At 36.8% G+C, this 18,092-nt stretch overlaps 1 protein-coding gene across 6 annotated transcripts; it reads left to right on the forward strand.

Annotated features, from left to right (window-relative positions):
* Window positions 1-534: 534 nt before the first annotated feature.
* On the forward strand, window positions 535-10,336 carry rer1 (retention in endoplasmic reticulum sorting receptor 1). 6 transcript variants are annotated; one of them, XM_022670678.2, is made up of 8 exons: window positions 535-640; window positions 2,925-3,010; window positions 3,163-3,267; window positions 3,592-3,691; window positions 7,160-7,238; window positions 8,158-8,293; window positions 8,970-9,095; window positions 9,873-10,336. In XM_022670678.2, the coding sequence occupies exons 2-7, from the start codon at window positions 2,930-2,932 to the stop codon at window positions 9,057-9,059; spliced, it is 591 nt and encodes a 196-aa protein (XP_022526399.1). In that variant the 5' UTR covers window positions 535-640; window positions 2,925-2,929; the 3' UTR covers window positions 9,060-9,095; window positions 9,873-10,336. The 6 variants fall into 6 exon arrangements, with proteins under 6 accessions (XP_022526399.1, XP_022526403.1, XP_022526398.1 ...); XM_022670682.2 differs by having other exon boundaries at window positions 8,970-9,024; XM_022670677.2 differs by having other exon boundaries at window positions 547-650.
* Window positions 10,337-18,092: the final 7,756 nt, after the last annotated feature.

Below are 18,092 nucleotides of genomic sequence, written 5' to 3' on the forward strand. Positions count from 1 at the left end.
TTTGGAGCAATGTTCCTATCAGCCTACAGGAAACGTTACATCAGGCACGAACAGTTTTACCACCTGTACACGTGATTTTTTTTACAAGTGGAGGCGTTTCTTTCCCACACGTTTTGGCTTAGTTGGCTTGCCATAGTCTTCACCCTCCTGGTGTTGGGGCATCAGCAGTGATGGGGGAGTCCTAATGAATGGGTTAGATAATTGGCCATGTAAAGTGGGGTTGAAAATGGGGGAAAAAAAAAAACTAAAAGTACATACATACATACATACATAAGAAAATACATACATACACACATACAAGTCAAGTCCAGGGGTACCTCCCTGAAAAACTACTTGGGAGTAATAAATGTAATATATAAGACTGTATACTGTAAATACTTTTTACACCTTAAATCTCAATCTTTCCAACACGACCTGAAAGCAGTGTTACAGACAGTTTTGGAATAACTTGGGAGTCAGATCTAGAGGAAGGTCAGGGATCTCTGCAATGCTGTAAATTAGTCCAAAGGTCTCTGCACTCCATTGCTCTAGTCTTTAGCCCAGTGCCGCTCGCTCGCCCTTACGGAAGCACTGACGTGTTCTCAGCAGAGCAGCCGGAGCGGCGGACAGGCAGCTGAGAGTGACACAGCGGCAGCACCGGGTAAGAAAAGGTATCCCCAGCCCTGCGCTTCTCCTCTCCTACAGCTGGGGCTTTCTGACGCTCCTTCTCTGCTTTACTGCGGTCCGGAGCGGCGAATATTCCTGACCTGACCGGGCAGAGGTTTGGAAGCTTCTAGTTATTCTCAAACGCTTTTCATACCAATATCAACCGGAAGTGAGTTGTCCAGTTTCTCTGGCTCTCTGGTCCTTGTAGTTTTTACGCAGCATCGCTTAACGCTTATATTGGCCTCGTGAACTACATTCAGCGTGTGTCGTTTTGAGGGGATCGGTTGTTTCTGTTTTGCGGTGCACAGTGGGGCGTGTAGTACAACAGTGCGTGTTCTGTAGCGTTTCAAAACGAAGAGGTTTGACCAGAGAACTACAAATCCCGGTCCGGTCTGATTTTAGTATAGCAGGCAGAAAGGCAGTGGCTAAAGCGCTGTAGCTGGAATAGCTGGGATGTTTTAACTCCGCTCCGCTCTCTGTGTTTTTATCTGTGAGTGTGAACTGAAGCAGAACGTGTTGTTTTTTTCTGGCGGATAGATAACCTGCACAGGACCGAGACAGACAGCGTTAAAACGGTTAGTATCTGACAGCGACGGAGCTAGCTTAGCATAGCTGTTGCTAACACCCTCTATATAGTGCTAGGTTAGCTAACTAGCTAGTTAGCCACCGGTACACACTGCAGTGTCCTCGGCTTGTTTTCATACGCTCTTCTTACCGTCTAAAATATAACTACCCTAAATAACTACCTAACGCTAGCTAACCCAGCTACCAAACCTGAATGGTCTTGATGAACACTGACGAAAAACCGGTTCAAAATTGAAACTACATGAAACCTTCCCTAGGTAGCTAAACTAGCCTAGCTAGTTATAGGTTACATTAGGCATGGCTAACATTAGCTATAGTGAGTCAATTGGATAAGGCGATGTGGCGAAATCGATAAACACATCAATGACTGAGTGGGGAGCGATATAACCCAGCGTTAAAATGAATCTTAGTTGTTTTTTTTATAGAAGAAACCTAATTAAATTAGCTCTTAAACATTTAAAACAGTGTAGCTAGCCACATAAAATACACTAGCTACATTAGTGTTAGATATACTTTACATTGGTTTTAGCTAACTGTATGCCCTAAAATAGAATCTAAAATATCATCAGGGACCTACAAAATCTGAAAAAGAAAAATGTAGCTTAGCTATACCACAGTTTAGCTTTAGCAATAATATATAAACATTTCGATTAAAGAATCTGAATTTGTTGGTGTAGTTTAACAACCCATGTATTTTCGTTTCGTTTAGGGGTAGCTAGAAATTGAGCCACAACATGGGCTTCAGAACCACCAATTTGTGCCGTTAGTTAAATTAATAGATGTTTTTATGTGTTCTTATATTTAAACTATCGATAAAAATTATTGCGTGTAAATATGCAAAATAATTTAATATACATTTCCATTTTCTTCCTAAAGTAAGTTTTCTTTTTTTTTTTTTTCAATTAGCAGTCAGACCACATTCACATTTAATTTGGGAATGATTTTAGCTAATAAATCATTTGTGGTTATTATTTTACGGCGAAAAAATAGCTATAAAATTATGCCATAGAGGTTTAACAATAGCAGTTCGCTTCTTGTTATTATTTAATAAGTAAGATTAAATAAATAATATGGTATTTGATCTGTTTAATGTTTGAATATTTGAGTATTTGATAATGTTTGATATTATTATTATTATTATTATTATTATTATTATTATTATGAAAGGGATTTTCATAGTAATTTGCATTGACAGTCCTATAACCTGCATGTTAACAGTGATTATTGCAGGAGGACATGTATTTGAAATGGCTTGGCAGAGAAAAATGTTTTTGGACATTTACAGGCAGATTTGTGTTTAGGTTTACAGAGCTCTGATCATACTGTTCTTTTAATCTTTGAATAAGAGAGAAATTTCATTCATTCTGTACCACTGTCCATTGACCACACATCAACCCTATTCGGGACGAAGGCTTTTTAACTTCTTAAATACATCACTCTTTCTTCTTCTTCTTCTTCTTCTTCTTCTTCTTCTTCTTCTTCTTCTTCTTCTTCTTCTTCTTTTTACCTTAGTTCATAGTCTATTCCAGAACAAATGTCATATTAAAGTGGTAGTGAAGCATCACTCAGAAATCTCCCAATGTTTTTTTTTTTTTTTTTCCCACTTACTAACCACCCCGAGCTAGCTCCCATTCTTAACTGTACAGTTCATTAATATGGTTCGTTAATATGTGTGTCTAATTTCTTATGTTCAGGCAGTATGTCAGAAGGAGACAGTTCTGGTGAATCCATTCATGGGAAGCCTTCGGTCGTTGGAAGTTTCTTTTCACGTCTTGGACAGGTGAGGCTGTGATCCTGTACTGAAATTAAAAAGTTCCCTTAATTGCTTTGATTTTGTGATTGTTTTTTTCCCAATAAGTGGATACACGGAGTTCGGTCCTGATAAAAGTGTGAATGTGAACTGAATATCTTTGTATTTTGTGTTTGTCCTAGGTCTATCAGTCATGGTTGGACAAGTCTACTCCATTTTCAGCAGTACGATGGGCGGCCACGCTTATCCTTACAGCCATATACATGATCAGAGTGTATATACTACAGGTAAGAGGGAAATGATGACAGCTCTCTGATTTTGTCAGTTGGTTTTATTCTCTTGTCATAGATTCATTTTGCATGCTTCTGAGGTGCTCATCCCCTCTCTGTTTTCTGTTTTCTTCATATGTTTTGTATGCTTTGTTATGGGGAAGGTATGGTATCGGTCCTGTATGCATAGATAAAAGTGATGCTGTAGTTTAGTGCCTGCTTAAAACTGTCTTCTGTATGTGGATATGTATAAGATAAACCATACATGATGGGATGTTTTAAAAGCATGTGATAATTGATTGATTGAAGTTTAAAATTTTTGCCTTTTCCTCTTGGTTTCAGGGATGGTACATAGTCACATATGCTCTTGGAATCTACCATCTCAATTTGTTCATTGCTTTTCTCTCGCCAAAAGTGGACCCTTCACTGCTTGATGATCCAGGTCAGTTTAAATATGTACTCTGACAGTGTTTTTTAGTAATCTTACATGATTAAACTGCAGAAAAGAGTAAAAGGATAGTATTGTTGTAGTTGTTAATTGTTGCAGCTGTAAGAAGCTTTGCACCCTCTAATTGGGAGGATGCAGGTTTGACCCACTGGGATGCCACAGCTGTCTGTGGCAGCATAATTGGCCTTGCACTCTCTGGAGGGGTAGGAATCAGCACAATATGAGCCAACACAGGCATCTGTTAGCATATTGAACCCTGTATTAGCAGCTGTTGGAAAAAAAACTGGTGGTCGGCTACAAATAAAGCATAGAAAGCAAACAATACACATTTTCTACCTCATTACAGTGTTGCAAGCATAGCATGATAAATGGAGAAATAATCAGTGGGTGGGAATTAAAAAGGAATACGTTAGACAACAATATGGTGGAAATCTACAGTTTCTTCACAGTGTGATGAGCTGTTAATTTAGAATTTTGTTGACTGAATTTAGTGCATGTTTCCTGTGGATGAGGGTCAGGTCCACACTAAGATTGAGCCCTGAGTTGGTCTGAAGTAGATCTTGATCACAAAGTGAGTGTATATTGCCTACTTTTACATAGTTACTTTCCACTTGTGTTCTGTAGAAAGTTATCTGATGTTTCAAATCATCTGACGCCCAGGTGATTCTGTTGAAATCACAATTTTATGGCATCAACTATTATTAAATATTAGGCCATGCACATTTTTGTTAGGCCTGTGTTAAGGTCCCTACTGTCTGTTTTCAAGTAATAGCTCACAAGAAATTAAACAAAAACAAAGAAACCATAATTAGTGCTTAGTCTTCACCTAATAGACCAGTTATAGAACCTTAAAGTATTGCCACTGGTGGCTCAAAGTGGTCCGTTCGAATAGGATGCTGTCTCTATGATCCTAGGATCACCGGTTCTAGTCCGGGGTCATGTTGTTGTGCAACATCAGCAGAAGGAGTCCGAGTGAGCACTATTATTCACTATTCTCCTTGGAGAAAATGGGATAAAATTTTAAATAAGAAAAGTATGTTTGGGATGGTTAGGTGGTAAATGTATTACTATATTTACAATATTTAATGACATTTTCATGATATGCAGACAGAATGCTGTAGCAGCAGATTCCTATCTATCCTATTCAGAATTTGCTGCACTCAGTTTAGTTAAACAAGACTGTTAAAATCTGCATTTTATGCTACAATGTTTTCATATTGCTAAGTCCTATTTTAAAGTCCATTGGGTAACGAGGCTCTAAGGTAACCTCATCATGTCATCCTGTGGGCCAATAAGTGTAGGGGAGAATAAAGGCAGGAGTGAGTTTCACCAGCTCTGGTTTATGCAAAAATCTGATTAATATACATTAGTATGTCAAGACTACCTGCTAGTTTGAGTCAGGTTTGAGGGTCTTGCATTCATGGATTCCAAAGTCTAGAGGACTGTTGCCATTTGGAATCTCACCTGCTTAGCTTTGATGAATCTTGAGAAAGAGTACCATGGACCTGTCACCACTGGTATGCACCAATCCACCGAGCCTATTAAATGTGGTATATTTCACACTTCTACTCAGTGATAAAACTCTTGCATCTGGACTTCAGTTGAAAAAACAAACAGGAGAACAAGTGAGTTTTTTTTTTTTTTGTTTTTTTTTTTTGTTTTTTTTTTTTTTTGCTTTCTTGGTCACATGACATCACATTTAGTAGCTCCTCCATTTCCACTCACTGGTGTGTTTTCGTGGACCTTTGTGGTAATGCGTGTCCTAAGTGTAATCACTGTGCGTTGCAGTGCACAAATAGCTATTTTATTAAACGTGAGGTGATAAAACTCTACAATTACTAAAATTACCGGAGGACCACGGAGTTCAGCAAAAAACAGTAGGTAATTCAGCTTGTAACAGAGGACCCACACCCCCCTATAAAAAGGAAAATTACCCCAGGACCCCCTGAGAAATGAATCCCATTCGGATAGCGCTATAGATTGCATATTGTAATGCCCAACATTCAAAGACCTAGCTGCCTTAAAATGCTACTTACTCACTGAAACTTTTCAAACTGTTCAGTTAGAAGCACCCAGGCTGTCTCTATGGGCTGCACTATTTTTGGACAATTACTCCCACAAAACAAGGAGCAGTTTTGTCAAATACTTGGCAGTGTTCAGTCTAGTGACAGAAATGATAATGACACTTAAAAGCATGCCTGGTATTCCAACAATGTTTGTTACTCATACTCATATAGTCAGCATATCATTAGGTGTGGTGTTAAATATGTACCAAAAAAATCTTAGGCCTGTTAACCAAAGAAGAGTGAGATTAAAAAAACCTTCAACCAAGAAAACATATACAAAAATGCACCTGGAGAATATATCGATATTGCACTATGTCATATAGTTTTCGCTTATGATACTTGTTCAATAAGTGACATCAAATACAAATATTTGTATTCTGCTGTGAAAAAAATTGGTTGTCAAATTCTTTAAAACGGAAACCTTCAAATCCATAATTCTTGGTTGTTTATTCAGGAGTATTTTTCGTCTTCAGTAACACAGATGACATAAAGTATTATAGTGAATTGTGCTGTGATACATCAAGAATCAAAAATCATACTATCGTGATGTCGTTTTATCTTGGGCAATGTATCGTGATTAAATTGTATTGTAACATACCCTGTGATTCCCAACCCTAATTTTACCAGACTTGTTCCTGTGAAAGGATCACCCTTCTGATGCCAAAAGTTTTTACTGAAATATGCCAGAATTTAGTACTGGAAACTATGAAGCTTCACTGGCTGGTGTCAATCAAATATTTCCTAATTTCCTAATCCATCCTAATTCAGCCTGTAACTGTTTTAGTTAATTTATGTAATATAATATATTTATGAATATTTTATAGGTTCTTGCTTTGTTTAAGTTGCCTTCTTTTCGTAGTTTGCATTTCTTTTAAGTTGTTTAAGTATATTTGATAACATTTTATTTTTTTAGTTTTAACTGTTGTTTGACATTTTTATTTTTATTTTATTTTCTAATGTGTGTACATTTCTTTTTACATAATCACTATTTGACTTGACATTTCTGATCAGAATTTTATGGTTTATTTAATTTTTATTTAATTTTATTTATTTTAGCATTTTTTGTTTTGTTTTTTATTTGTTTTGAATCTAATGTTGTTGGTTTTTTGTTTTGTTTTTATGATGTTCTTTCTTGATGCATTTCATGTATCCGATCAGCCACACTTGTTTTAGTTTGTTGTATCCAGTATAATCAGTATTAAAAAGTACGTTGATTGTACTGCTTGATGCACATGTACTGAATTAAGAGGCCCTTGTTGAGTGATAAAAGGAATACGTTGTGCATAGGTATGTTAACATTGCCAGACAGTTGGTGTTAGTTCTTTAGAAAAAAATATTTTGATGCTAATATTAATTATTTCATTCACTTTTCCTGTCTTTTTTTCTTTTACAAAAGATGAGGGTCCATCACTACCCACAAAGCAGAACGAGGAGTTCCGGCCATTCATTAGAAGATTGCCAGAGTTTAAGTTCTGGTAAGTTTTACACTTGTTATTGAGGTATAGAGGTATAGATGTTCAGCTTAAACGATTGGATTTGGTCAGTGCAGTATCTTTTGCAGTGTGAAAAATGCTCAGTTCATTGCAGAGACACAGAAATATGTAGCTTATTCCAGAAACCCCACTTTTTTTTTTTTTTTACCACATAGTACACATTTTTTATTAATTTAAATTCTTTTTTTTTCATTCTTTTTTTTTGTATGTGTGTAGAAATAATACAACTTCATAAAAAAAACATGACTTACATGACTGTAGAACATCACTTAATAAGAACAGATACTGCTCCTCTCCTAAATTCTTTCACATTTTTTCTGGGGGAGCAGTAGGAAAGGAGGGGAAGGAGATGGATGTAGCAGAAGTTTCTGGATGTAGCCAGAGTCTGCACAGAGCAGTTCAGACCAAAAGGAAGAAGGCATTGGCATGCATTACAGATGTCTGATGTCACCATAACAAAACAGGGAACTTTTGTCCTCATTTAGACTCTTAAATCCCTGTGGACGACCTTAGAAAACAACTGGGCTATTATGTTTAGACTAGTATAGTTCTTCATTAATACATTCGGTTAAATATGACTTTAGAATAGTAAAAGTAATTTTAAAAGATTAGTGCTTATAAACAGCATACATTAACATAACATAAAATATTTGTGGTTGTAATACTGTGTTTCTTCCACCAGATGGACTCATTTAAACATTTCTCATAGTAAAGCACTTTTTTGAACACGCTCATTATTACAGAGTTAACATTACATATTAACTATTAACAATAGTTTATTCTGTTTATTCTGCTTTCTTAGTGTAAAACATTTGGAAAGTTGTACAGACGTAATTTAGCAATATGAAGTGAAGTACATGTTAATCTGAAGTGTTTATGCTGTTCTTGGTTATCATTTTAGGCATTCTGCAACAAAAGGCATCGTCATCGCTATGATTTGCACATTCTTTGAAGCCTTCAACGTGCCAGTATTCTGGCCAATCCTTGTAATGTACTTCATCATGCTCTTCTGCATCACCATGAAGCGTCAGATCAAGGTTTGTTACTTTGTCACTTGTTTTTTGGTTGTAAGGCTATATTTTGTAGGGAACTCTGATCATCCTTATTTAACAATACAAGTAAATAGAGTAATAAAGACACCATTAAATTATTTATTTTTAATTTGATGTAGGCAATATGTCATAAATATCAATATATTGAAAACTATTGTATACCAGAAATTACAAATGTCAATAGTTTAACCCATAAGAGCCCAGACCCATTTTGTAATATAGAAACCAAATTCAAAATTTAATTAAATAAATCCAGTATGTAGTTTTTTTATGTTTTTTTTTTATGTTTTTTGATTATGTATTTATTTTATTTTTTTTGTGGACACATGACTGTAAATATTTTAAGAATAAAACCCTGATGTAACAAATGACAAAACAACATTTTTATAACTGGTTCTTTAACATAAAATCATGCAACTAGTTGGATCGTAATATGTTATATTTAAGTGTTTGAATTGATCTATTTCTTTTATTATTTAAGGGAGATTTATGCGATTTGTTTTGTTTAGTTTAGTTTGTTTGTTTTTGGGAAATATTAGACAAGGTTTTGTTTGACTGGCGATTTTCCACCATCGAGGATTGTTAGCTGTTTCGGTTCTGTTTTGTTTTTTAATGTCGCACTCACAGGTCACTTATCTTTTTCTTGTCTTTCTGTCCACAGCACATGATCAAGTATAGGTACCTGCCCTTCACACATGGGAAGAGGACATACAGAGGCAAGGAAGACACAGGGAAAGCTTTTGCTAGTTAAAATTCCCCCTCCTGAAATTAAAGTGGTTGATGAATGGTGCGTGCAGGGGTTAAAGGTTTTTTTTTTTTTTTTTTTTTAAACTTGTCCGTGGCGGGTGGGAAACGGGGAACTAGGCCTAAATCTGAAAAGAGTTTTGATCCATGATGTCAGTGTTGGGTGGAGTCTGAATAGATTTTTTTTTTCCTGCCTTCAGCGAGTTTGTCTGTTTTAATTTAAAATGTTCTGGATGAATGCAGTGCCTATTTTGCCTTCTATACTCACAGAAAATAAACTAAACACACTGAAAGTAGTGTGTCAGAAAATGTCATCAGCACCATCTTTATTAGTGGTAAATTAATGTAATTCATTAAAAGCCTATGCTTTCATACTATCATATTTACTCCTGCTGGGGGATTTCATTCTTCAGCCAAATGAGTAGGTGTCGACTGAGACAGATCCAGTGTTCAGACTAATCTCTGTATAAAGTTTCTGTAAAAAATAAAAAAGACACTAGTGAACAGCTAGTTAGTGAACATAGCACCTGCTCACATGTGAATATAAATTTGCCTTCCTCCGTAAGTGCGCTGTAGCCGCTTTCTGTAGTTTTCCATTTTGTATATAGTTTGACCCCTAGTAACGTCATTAATCCTAGCAGCCTTTAAAGTAAATTATGTACATCACTTGGTTTAATCCATTGCTTGAGCACATTGTGTGTTGGTTTCTGGTTCCAGTAGATTTATTCCAATGTTAGACTTGGTAGAACTGGTTGTACATTGGTTGTTAATCATTCCAAACAAACTTCTCTTCTCTCTCTCTCTCTCTTCTCTTTTTCAGAGGAAACATAAGAACGTTGAATGCTATACGGTATAAGAAATGGATGGAGAGGGTTGAGACTGTTGTGCGTGTGGTTGTTTTTTTTTGTTTTTTTATCTGATTAATGATTTTTTTTTTTTGGGCAGTCAGCACTGTAGGTGAGGATCAAAACATTTTTCCTATTAATGTGCATCATTTTATGGGGGTTTATATATATATGTATATTTTAAAAAGGTAAATTGAGATTATTTTGAGTTGTTTTCTTTTTTTCCTCTAAACAGATGATTCCAGGTGTTAAATTAATCTCTTGATATTAATTATATAAATTGGATAATAATAGATCTGTAAATTTCTCATTGAAGGCATTGCATGTGTTTTTTGTTTACTTGTGCTGCTGTTCAAAAGAAACAAACAAAAAAAAGATTTTATTAACTTACAGTGTAAATTTTTCACTCCAAATGCTATTAAAAGACGGTGTCCCTTCACTTCTGTCGTATCAGACTCTTATTTCATTCTAAAGTTGGCGTCAGTGTCGCAAAGGATTAAAGGCCCTGTATGCACCACTTGCGTTTGCCAAGTTGTGGCTTGCATTATGATACAACTTTGATGAATTCCCTTTTCTAGAGTGGAGAAAACACACCTAAGGATGAGTTCTGGGTATGTCAGACACTTGAGGGTACTCCAGAGTAAATCCAAAATGAATATGTTCTTTTGGAGCATTTGAGCAAAATTTGTTTATAAATACTTATTTTGTCACATGGGAATTCAGCTCCCCAGTGTTGATGCTACCACCACCATGCTTGACTGTAGGCAAAGGTCAGTTGTCTTGGTACTCTTCACCAGTGTGCCACCACACATGCTGGACACCATCTGAGCCAAACTAGTTTATTTAGTCTCGCCAGACAACAGGAGATGGTCCAGTAGTCCATGCTGTAGGACTGCTTGTTTTTAGCAAAGTGTTTGTGGGTTTTCTTGTGCGTCCATTTTAGAAGAGGCTTACTTTTAGGACAGTACCATGCAGACCAAGTTGATGCAGTGTGCGACGTATGGCCTGAGGACTGCAGGCTGACCTCCTCCTTTATTACCCTCTGCTGCAATGCTGGCAGCACTCATGTCATGCCATGTCATGTGATTTTTTTTTTCTGTTGTCGATCCTAGCATTTTAATTGGAACCTGACTTGGAAAACTGCTGTGTGACCATGGCTACCATGCTGTTATCATCTTATAGCCTCGGCCATCTTTGTGGAGAGCAACAATTATTTTTCTCATGCTGTCGCAGGTAGATTAGGTAGGAAAATTAGTTTAGTGCCTTATTTTCTGCAGTACCACAAAGACACCTTGCTGTAGTCGTGCAGAAGAGAGCAGTAGATGAAAACAAATAATCTTATAGGAATGTTAATTCTTATGTTGATTTGCTGGCTCCCCAATGACAGCTATGCACTCAGTAAGAAAAGCTAGGCAGAAATGGTAAGAAAAAAGTGACCAAACTGCTTTCATATGCCAGCCTTTCTGACTCTATATTCTGATGCTATTATTTATTTTAGGGTATGTACAGTTGAAACTAGAAGTTTACCTACACATACATACATAACAAAATACATAAAATACACATGCAAGTTTTTCTCACTGTCTGACATGAAATCAGAATAAACCTTTCCTGTTTTAGGTCAGTTAGAATTACCAAAATTCTGAAGAATAATACAAGAGAGAATCGTTAAGGCATTTTCTTTGCTTTCTGCAAAGTTAAAAGTTTACATTTCATTAGTATTTGGTTCCATTGCCCTAAACTGTATGACTTGGGACAAAGGTTTTGGTCCTTCCACAAGCTTCTCACAAAAGTTGGCAGGTATTTGGGCACATTCCTCCTGACAGAACTGGTGTAACTGAAGCCATGTTTGTAGGTCGCTTTGCTCACACCTGCTTTTTCAGCCTTCTTTTCAGATTTTTTAAATAGATTTGAGATCAGGGCTTTGTGATGGTCACTCAAAAACATTGATTGTGTTATCCTAAAGCCACTTTTGACAGTATGCTTTGGGTCATTGTCCATTGCCATTGCCCACAACATGATGCTGCCACCCTCGTCTTTTACAGTTGGATGGTGTTCTCAGACTTGCAAGCTTTTCCCTGTTTGGTAATTAGGGTCAAACAATTCAATTTTAGTTTTGTCAGATCACAGGGCATGTCTCCCAAAATTAAGGTTTTGTTCCTGTGTGTATTTGCAAACATTAATCATTTTTCTTTTTCTTTTGGAGTAATGGCTTCTTCCTGGCAGAGTGGGCTATCAGCCCATGTTGATAGAGTACTTGTTTTTACTGTGGATAATGACACACTCTAACCAGCTTCAGCAGCATCTTCACAAGGTCTTTTGCTTTTGTTCTTAATTTGCACATTTCGGACCAAAGCATGTTCATCTCTGGGACACAGAACCCGTCTCCTTTCTGAGTGGTATGATTTCTGGACATTCCCAGCTTGCTTGTACTTGTATATAATTGTTTGTACAGATCTTTCGACTTTCCCATGAAGTTACACAAAGAAGCAGTGTGTTTCAGCTGTGCCTTAAGATACGTCCACAGGTGTGTCAATAATTAACAAAGATAAAACTCAGATAAATCTATCAGAAGCTTCCAAAGACATGACATTATCATATGGGCTGTCCTAAATTATTCTGGCATTTGACAAATATAATTCATTTTGGTAATCTTAATTGGCCTGATATTTTCTGATTTTATGTCAGATAGTGAGAAAAACAAGCGCACAGTCATGGCAGTGTAGTCACCCCTGATGTTTTTTTTTCCAGAAAATGGGGTATTTCTCCCAGAAACTTATTGCAATTACACATGTTTTGTTTAACACATGTCTATTTCCTTTGTTTGTATTGGAACAATACAAAAAACAGAGGAAAAAAAGGCAAATTTGACATAATTTTACACAAAACTCAAAAAATGGGCCAGACAAAATGATTGGCATCTTTTCAAAATTGAGGGTAAATAACTTTGTTTCAAGCATGTGATGCTCATTCAAACTAACCTGTGATAAGTGACAGGTGTGGGCAATTTAAAAATCACACCTGAAACCTAAAAAAGGAGAGAGGTTGACTCAATCTTTGCATTGTGTGTCTGTGTGTGCCACACTAAGCATGGAGAACAGAAAGAGGAGAAGAGAATTGTCTGAGGACTTGAGAACCAAAATTGTGGAAAAATATCAACAATCTTAAGGTTACAATCCTTTCCTTTGTACACGGTGTGCAACATATTCAAGAAGTTTACAACCTGTTGCACTGTAGCTAATCTCCCAGAACGTGGACGGAGGAGAAAAATTGATAAAAGGTTGCAATGCAGGATAGTCCGGATGGTGGATTAGCAGCCCCAATCAAGTTTCAAAGAAATTCAAGCTGTCCTGCAGGCTCAGGGTGCATCAGTGTCAGCTCCAACTATTCATCGACATTTGAATGAAATGAAACGCTATGGCAGGAGACGCAGGAGGACCCCACTGCTAAAAAAGCTAGACTGCAGTTTGCCAAAAAATATATGTAAGTAAATCAAAATCCTTCTGGGAAAATATCTTGTGGACAGATGAGACCAAGATAGAGCCTTTTGGTAAAGCACATCAAAACAGAATGAGAAAAGAAAAGAACACATTACCTACAATCAAATATGGTTTGGGGTTGTTTTGGTCATGGGTCTTCCAGCAGGACAATGACCCCAAACATACTTCAAAAAGCACCCAGAAATGGATGGAAAAAACGCTGGATAGTTCTAAAGTGGTCCGGATCTAAATCTCATTGAACCCATGTGGAGAGATCTTAAAATTGCTGTTGGGAGGTAGCACCCTTCAAATATGAGACACTTGGAGCAGTTTGCAAAAAAAGAGTGGTTTAAAATTCCAGTTGAGAGGTGTAAAAAGTTTGTTGATGGTTATAGGAAGCCATTGATTTCAGTTATTTTTTCCAAAGGGAGTGCAATCAAATATTAAGTTGCCAATTATTAATTATTATTATTTAATTATTATTAAGGTGCCAATAATTTTGTCCGGCCCATTTTTGGAGTTTTTTGTAAAAAAAATCAAATTTGCCTTTTTTTCCTCTGTTTTTTGTTGTTACAACACACACAAAGGAAATAAACATGTGTATAACAAAACATGTAATTGCAATAATTTTCTGGAATAAATACTTTTATATAGTGTATGTATATAGTTGTTTTATATAGTGTACGCAAACTTCTGGTTTCAACTGTATACTCCTAGTTATTGAAAGAGCCAACTAATACATTAGTGACCGTAAATTAACAAAATGCCTACTGTGATAGGTTTAGATGATACTAAATATCCAACATTAAAATCAGATTCCAAAACCCAAAGTATTCAAAAGTGGGTCACAGATACACTGCCTGGCCAAAAAAAAAAAGTCTCCACCAAAAAAAAAAGGTCACACACTCTAATATTTAATTGTACAACCATTAGCTTTGATTGGGATCACATTCACTGTGGCATTGTTTCAATAAGGTTCTGCAATGTCACAAGTTTTTTTTCACCAAGATCTTGACCATTAATGATGCTAGACCTCTGCACAAAGCCTTCTCCAGCACATCTTAAAGATTCTCAATGAGGTTAAGGTCTGAACTCTGTGGTGAACAATCCATGTGTGAAAATGATGATCTCATGCTCTTTCACTCATGCTGTGAATCACTCTTTCACAATTCCTGCCCCATTATTCCTGACATTGTCATCTTGGAATATGCTTGTGGCATCAGGGGAGAAAAAATCCATTGTTGGAATAACCTGGTCTATATTCAGTATATTCAGGTAGTCAGCTGACCTCATTCTTTCAGCACATACTGTTGCTGAACCTAAACCTGACCAACTGCAGCAACACCAGATTATTTGCTCAGTTAAATCCAGGTGGCGACGTTTTTTTGGCCAGGCTAGGTATCTTTTTTTTAACATGATGTGTATGATGTGACTCAGGATGCTTGTGCACACTTAGTAAGTTATGTGTTTATAGAACAACAAACATCATTTAAACTAAATTAAAGGGGAGTCAGACCCCCCCAATTAAGACTTGCAAGTTGCAAAATATTCACTGCACGCCACTGCATGTTAATAAGCATTCCTCTCATTTACCTGCCTGCTGCTTTATTATTGGTCAGGTGGCTTACGTTACAAGGTATGCAAGCTGCTCAAGCTACAATATTACATGTAAGTAGCTTGCTATCTACTTAGCTTTCTTAAATATTGACTTTAAACACACTTTTCCTGGCATAAATAACTCACATGAATTCGCTATCTTACCTTAAATGCTGCTAATTTACCATTCCACCTTAAATACTGCTGTGGCGGCAAAGAGGCTTCAGGCTGTAGATACTATTTTTGGCGCTTTTAAGGTGGAATAGAACACTCAAATGGGAATCCACGTTCTGTTTAATATGGACTGTTTGTGATTTCTGCAGAAATCACCTAAGCAGAAATGTGTAAAACTCTTGTTGGGAAAATCAGCACTACCCTCAACTGCTCCAGTGCGTTCCCCTTGATTCTTTTGATGGAAGCCCGAAGTAGAGTTGATAGAGAGACAGGATACTTAGATCTTCAGCAAATTAGCAATTTATTACAACAGAGCTCTGGGAACCCCTTCCACTCAGACAGAGTTTCAGTAGAAGAAGTTCAATGATCCTTACAAGACCTTATATCCCCAAAATCCCACCCATACATACTGTGCAAAGGTCAGTTAAGCGGTTCCTCAGCAACTGTTTCTAACTGATTAAGTTAAATCATTTATTGATTACTACTGTTTTCTATGTGTCCTCCGGCCTCATCTCTGCTGCTTAGGCGCTGACTTCTGCATTACATACTACATACTGGATAATATTAATATTTACTGTTTCTTAACAATCCCCCTTTTCAGGTGGGACATTTCCCACCTGAACTAAATCTGTTTTACCCTCACATTTTAATCATTGCTGTAGTCAACCTCACAATTAGAGCTCCAATATATGGCATTAGAGACATTATCAAGATCTTCCATTGGATCAGAGCTGGTTAGTGAACATTTAGTGAAAAAGATAGACACTATTATATTTGAGACAATGCCTAGTACCAACCTATTGGACCATTTACCCTCGGCAAAATGGACCCATATTGTTAACCTATGGTTGATACCTAATTCCAGAGATGTTTAAATTTCGGCCATACCTGTGGAGGAAATGTTTCTCTTACCCAAATGTGCCACTAAGTTAATGGATGCTGTATGTAAGCTGGAAAAATATAAAATGTATTTCATACTTGAACATGAATTAGCAGCTAAACCAGTTCTGTGTGCACCTTTTCTCAACTAAGGCTAAGTAGAACCTCTCCCAGCCCTACTGTTTTAATCCCTCCGGTCATCACACTTTTTCTGCATTGATTGAATATAAATTATAAATATCAATTAATAACTAGAAAGGGAAAAGTTTGTGAATGAACTTTAAGTTGGAGCTTATAACATTGGAAAAATGATTGCTAAGTGGTTTCTATCTGAAGAGTGTAAAGAGTTGTTGTTGCTATGCTGCCTTTCAGCTAAATGCTAAAATTCAAAAAGTTTTGGCTAAATTGATGGAATACCAATGCATTTGCAGGCGTTGTTTAGCGGTTGCTAGGTGGTTGCTAAGGTGTTGCTCTGGCATCTGGGTTGGTAGCTATGTAGTTTCTAAGTGGTTACAAGGTGGTTGATGAAGTGTTGTTAGGTGGTAAATAAGGTGTTGCTATGTTGTCTGTGGTTGTTGCTATGGTGTCTGTGTTGGCTGCTAAGGTGTTGGAAAGGTGTTGCTAGGAGGTTGCGAAGGTGTCGTTATGGTGTCTGTCTTGGCTGCTAAGGTGTTGCTGTGATGTGTGTGGTGTGTTTTGGTGTGTGTGTAGTGTATGTGTGGTGTGTGTGTAGTGTGTGGTACGTGTAGTGTGGTGTGGTGTGTTTTGGTGTGTGTGTAGTGTATGTGTGTGGTGTGGTGTGTTTTGGTGTGTGTGTAGTATATGTGTGGTGTGCGTGTGTAGTATATGTGTGGTGTGCGTGTGTAGTATATGTGTGGTACGTGTAGTGTGGTGTGTTTTGGTGTCTGTGTAGTGTGTGTGTGGTGTGTTTTGGTGTGTGTGTGTAGTGTATGTGGTGTGTGTAGTGTGTGGAACGTCTGAAATGTAAGAACCTGTTCTACGTGTTTGTCAATTTTCATGGTTCTACACTGTAAACCCATACGTTGTTTGAACTCAAATAAATTAAATCTGTTTTACTTAAAATTGGAGATTTATAAACAATACTCAACTATTTTGCGTTAGCTGAACATTTGTGGGAACATATACACTGAGTTTTTTTAGTTGAATCAACTTATAATAACTGGGCTTAGTCTGTTGCCATTAACAACTTCTTTTCCATTGGCTTCTGTCACAATCTGTTTGCATTCTGGGTGTGTCCAACAGTTTCTGACACTCACCATCAGTGTTTAGTGATTCACCCGGGGCTACCTTATGTAAACTTGTAGATCACCTATTATGATTAAATGCTTGGCCTCTGTGTTGTAGCTGTAAGAACGAGCATCATTTACTGAGCTGCAGTAACTCTGTGTTCTCGCTGTGCTCTCAGTACTTTTAATTCTTTACTGTTTTCTTTCATCTACTTTTCTATGAGTATTTAAAAAATAGTTGAATGAAACCAGAAAGAAGACTAAATACAAGTTCAGGGAAATATTAATTTTAAATATATGTATATGTATTTGTTAAATTCACTGTACTTAAAAATTATATTACATGAACTAAAATTTTTATTAGGTAATCGGTTACAACAAAAGTTTTGAGTTTAGTCAACTTATCGGGTTTTACAGTGTATATAAAAAACTGTAGGAGGAGTAGCGTTGAGAAATATAAACGTAGAATAATAATAATAAGAAGAAGAAGAAGAAGAAGAAGAAGAAGAAGAAGAACAGTAAGTTGGCTTTTCCAGCTGAACGCTCTGTATTTTTGACTTTCCTGTTCTTAGGTTGAGTGGAACCCCCTTTCTACTCCTACTGATTTATTCACTTTAAGACATCGAGTTTCCACTAAAACTATTAGAGTAAATACTGCCAGCCATAAAAATTATAACAATAAACCAAAAGAAAATCAAACAATACAGTTGTCCAGAACACATTTCGTCTGCTTCTTTTCTTCTTTCTTCTGTTCTTCAGAGCATGTGAGTAGACTGTCCCAGCTCTATTGCACGTAAGAGGGTTTATTCTGCCTCTGTTT

This window comes from Astyanax mexicanus, chromosome 12 (assembly GCF_023375975.1).
Source record: "Astyanax mexicanus isolate ESR-SI-001 chromosome 12, AstMex3_surface, whole genome shotgun sequence".
Taxonomy (NCBI): Eukaryota; Metazoa; Chordata; class Actinopteri; order Characiformes; family Acestrorhamphidae; genus Astyanax; species Astyanax mexicanus.

Excerpts from the sequence above, each read along its gene's own strand:
- rer1 (XM_022670678.2), top strand. The coding sequence starts at position 2,930 with ATGTCAGAAGGAGACAGTTCTGGTGAATCCATTCATGGGAAGCCTTCG. Across the intron at positions 3,268-3,591 it reads TCAGAGTGTATATACTACAG|GGATGGTACATAGTCACATA; the intron begins GTAAGAGGGAAA and ends TCTTGGTTTCAG. Across the intron at positions 7,239-8,157 it reads TTGCCAGAGTTTAAGTTCTG|GCATTCTGCAACAAAAGGCA; the intron begins GTAAGTTTTACA and ends TTATCATTTTAG.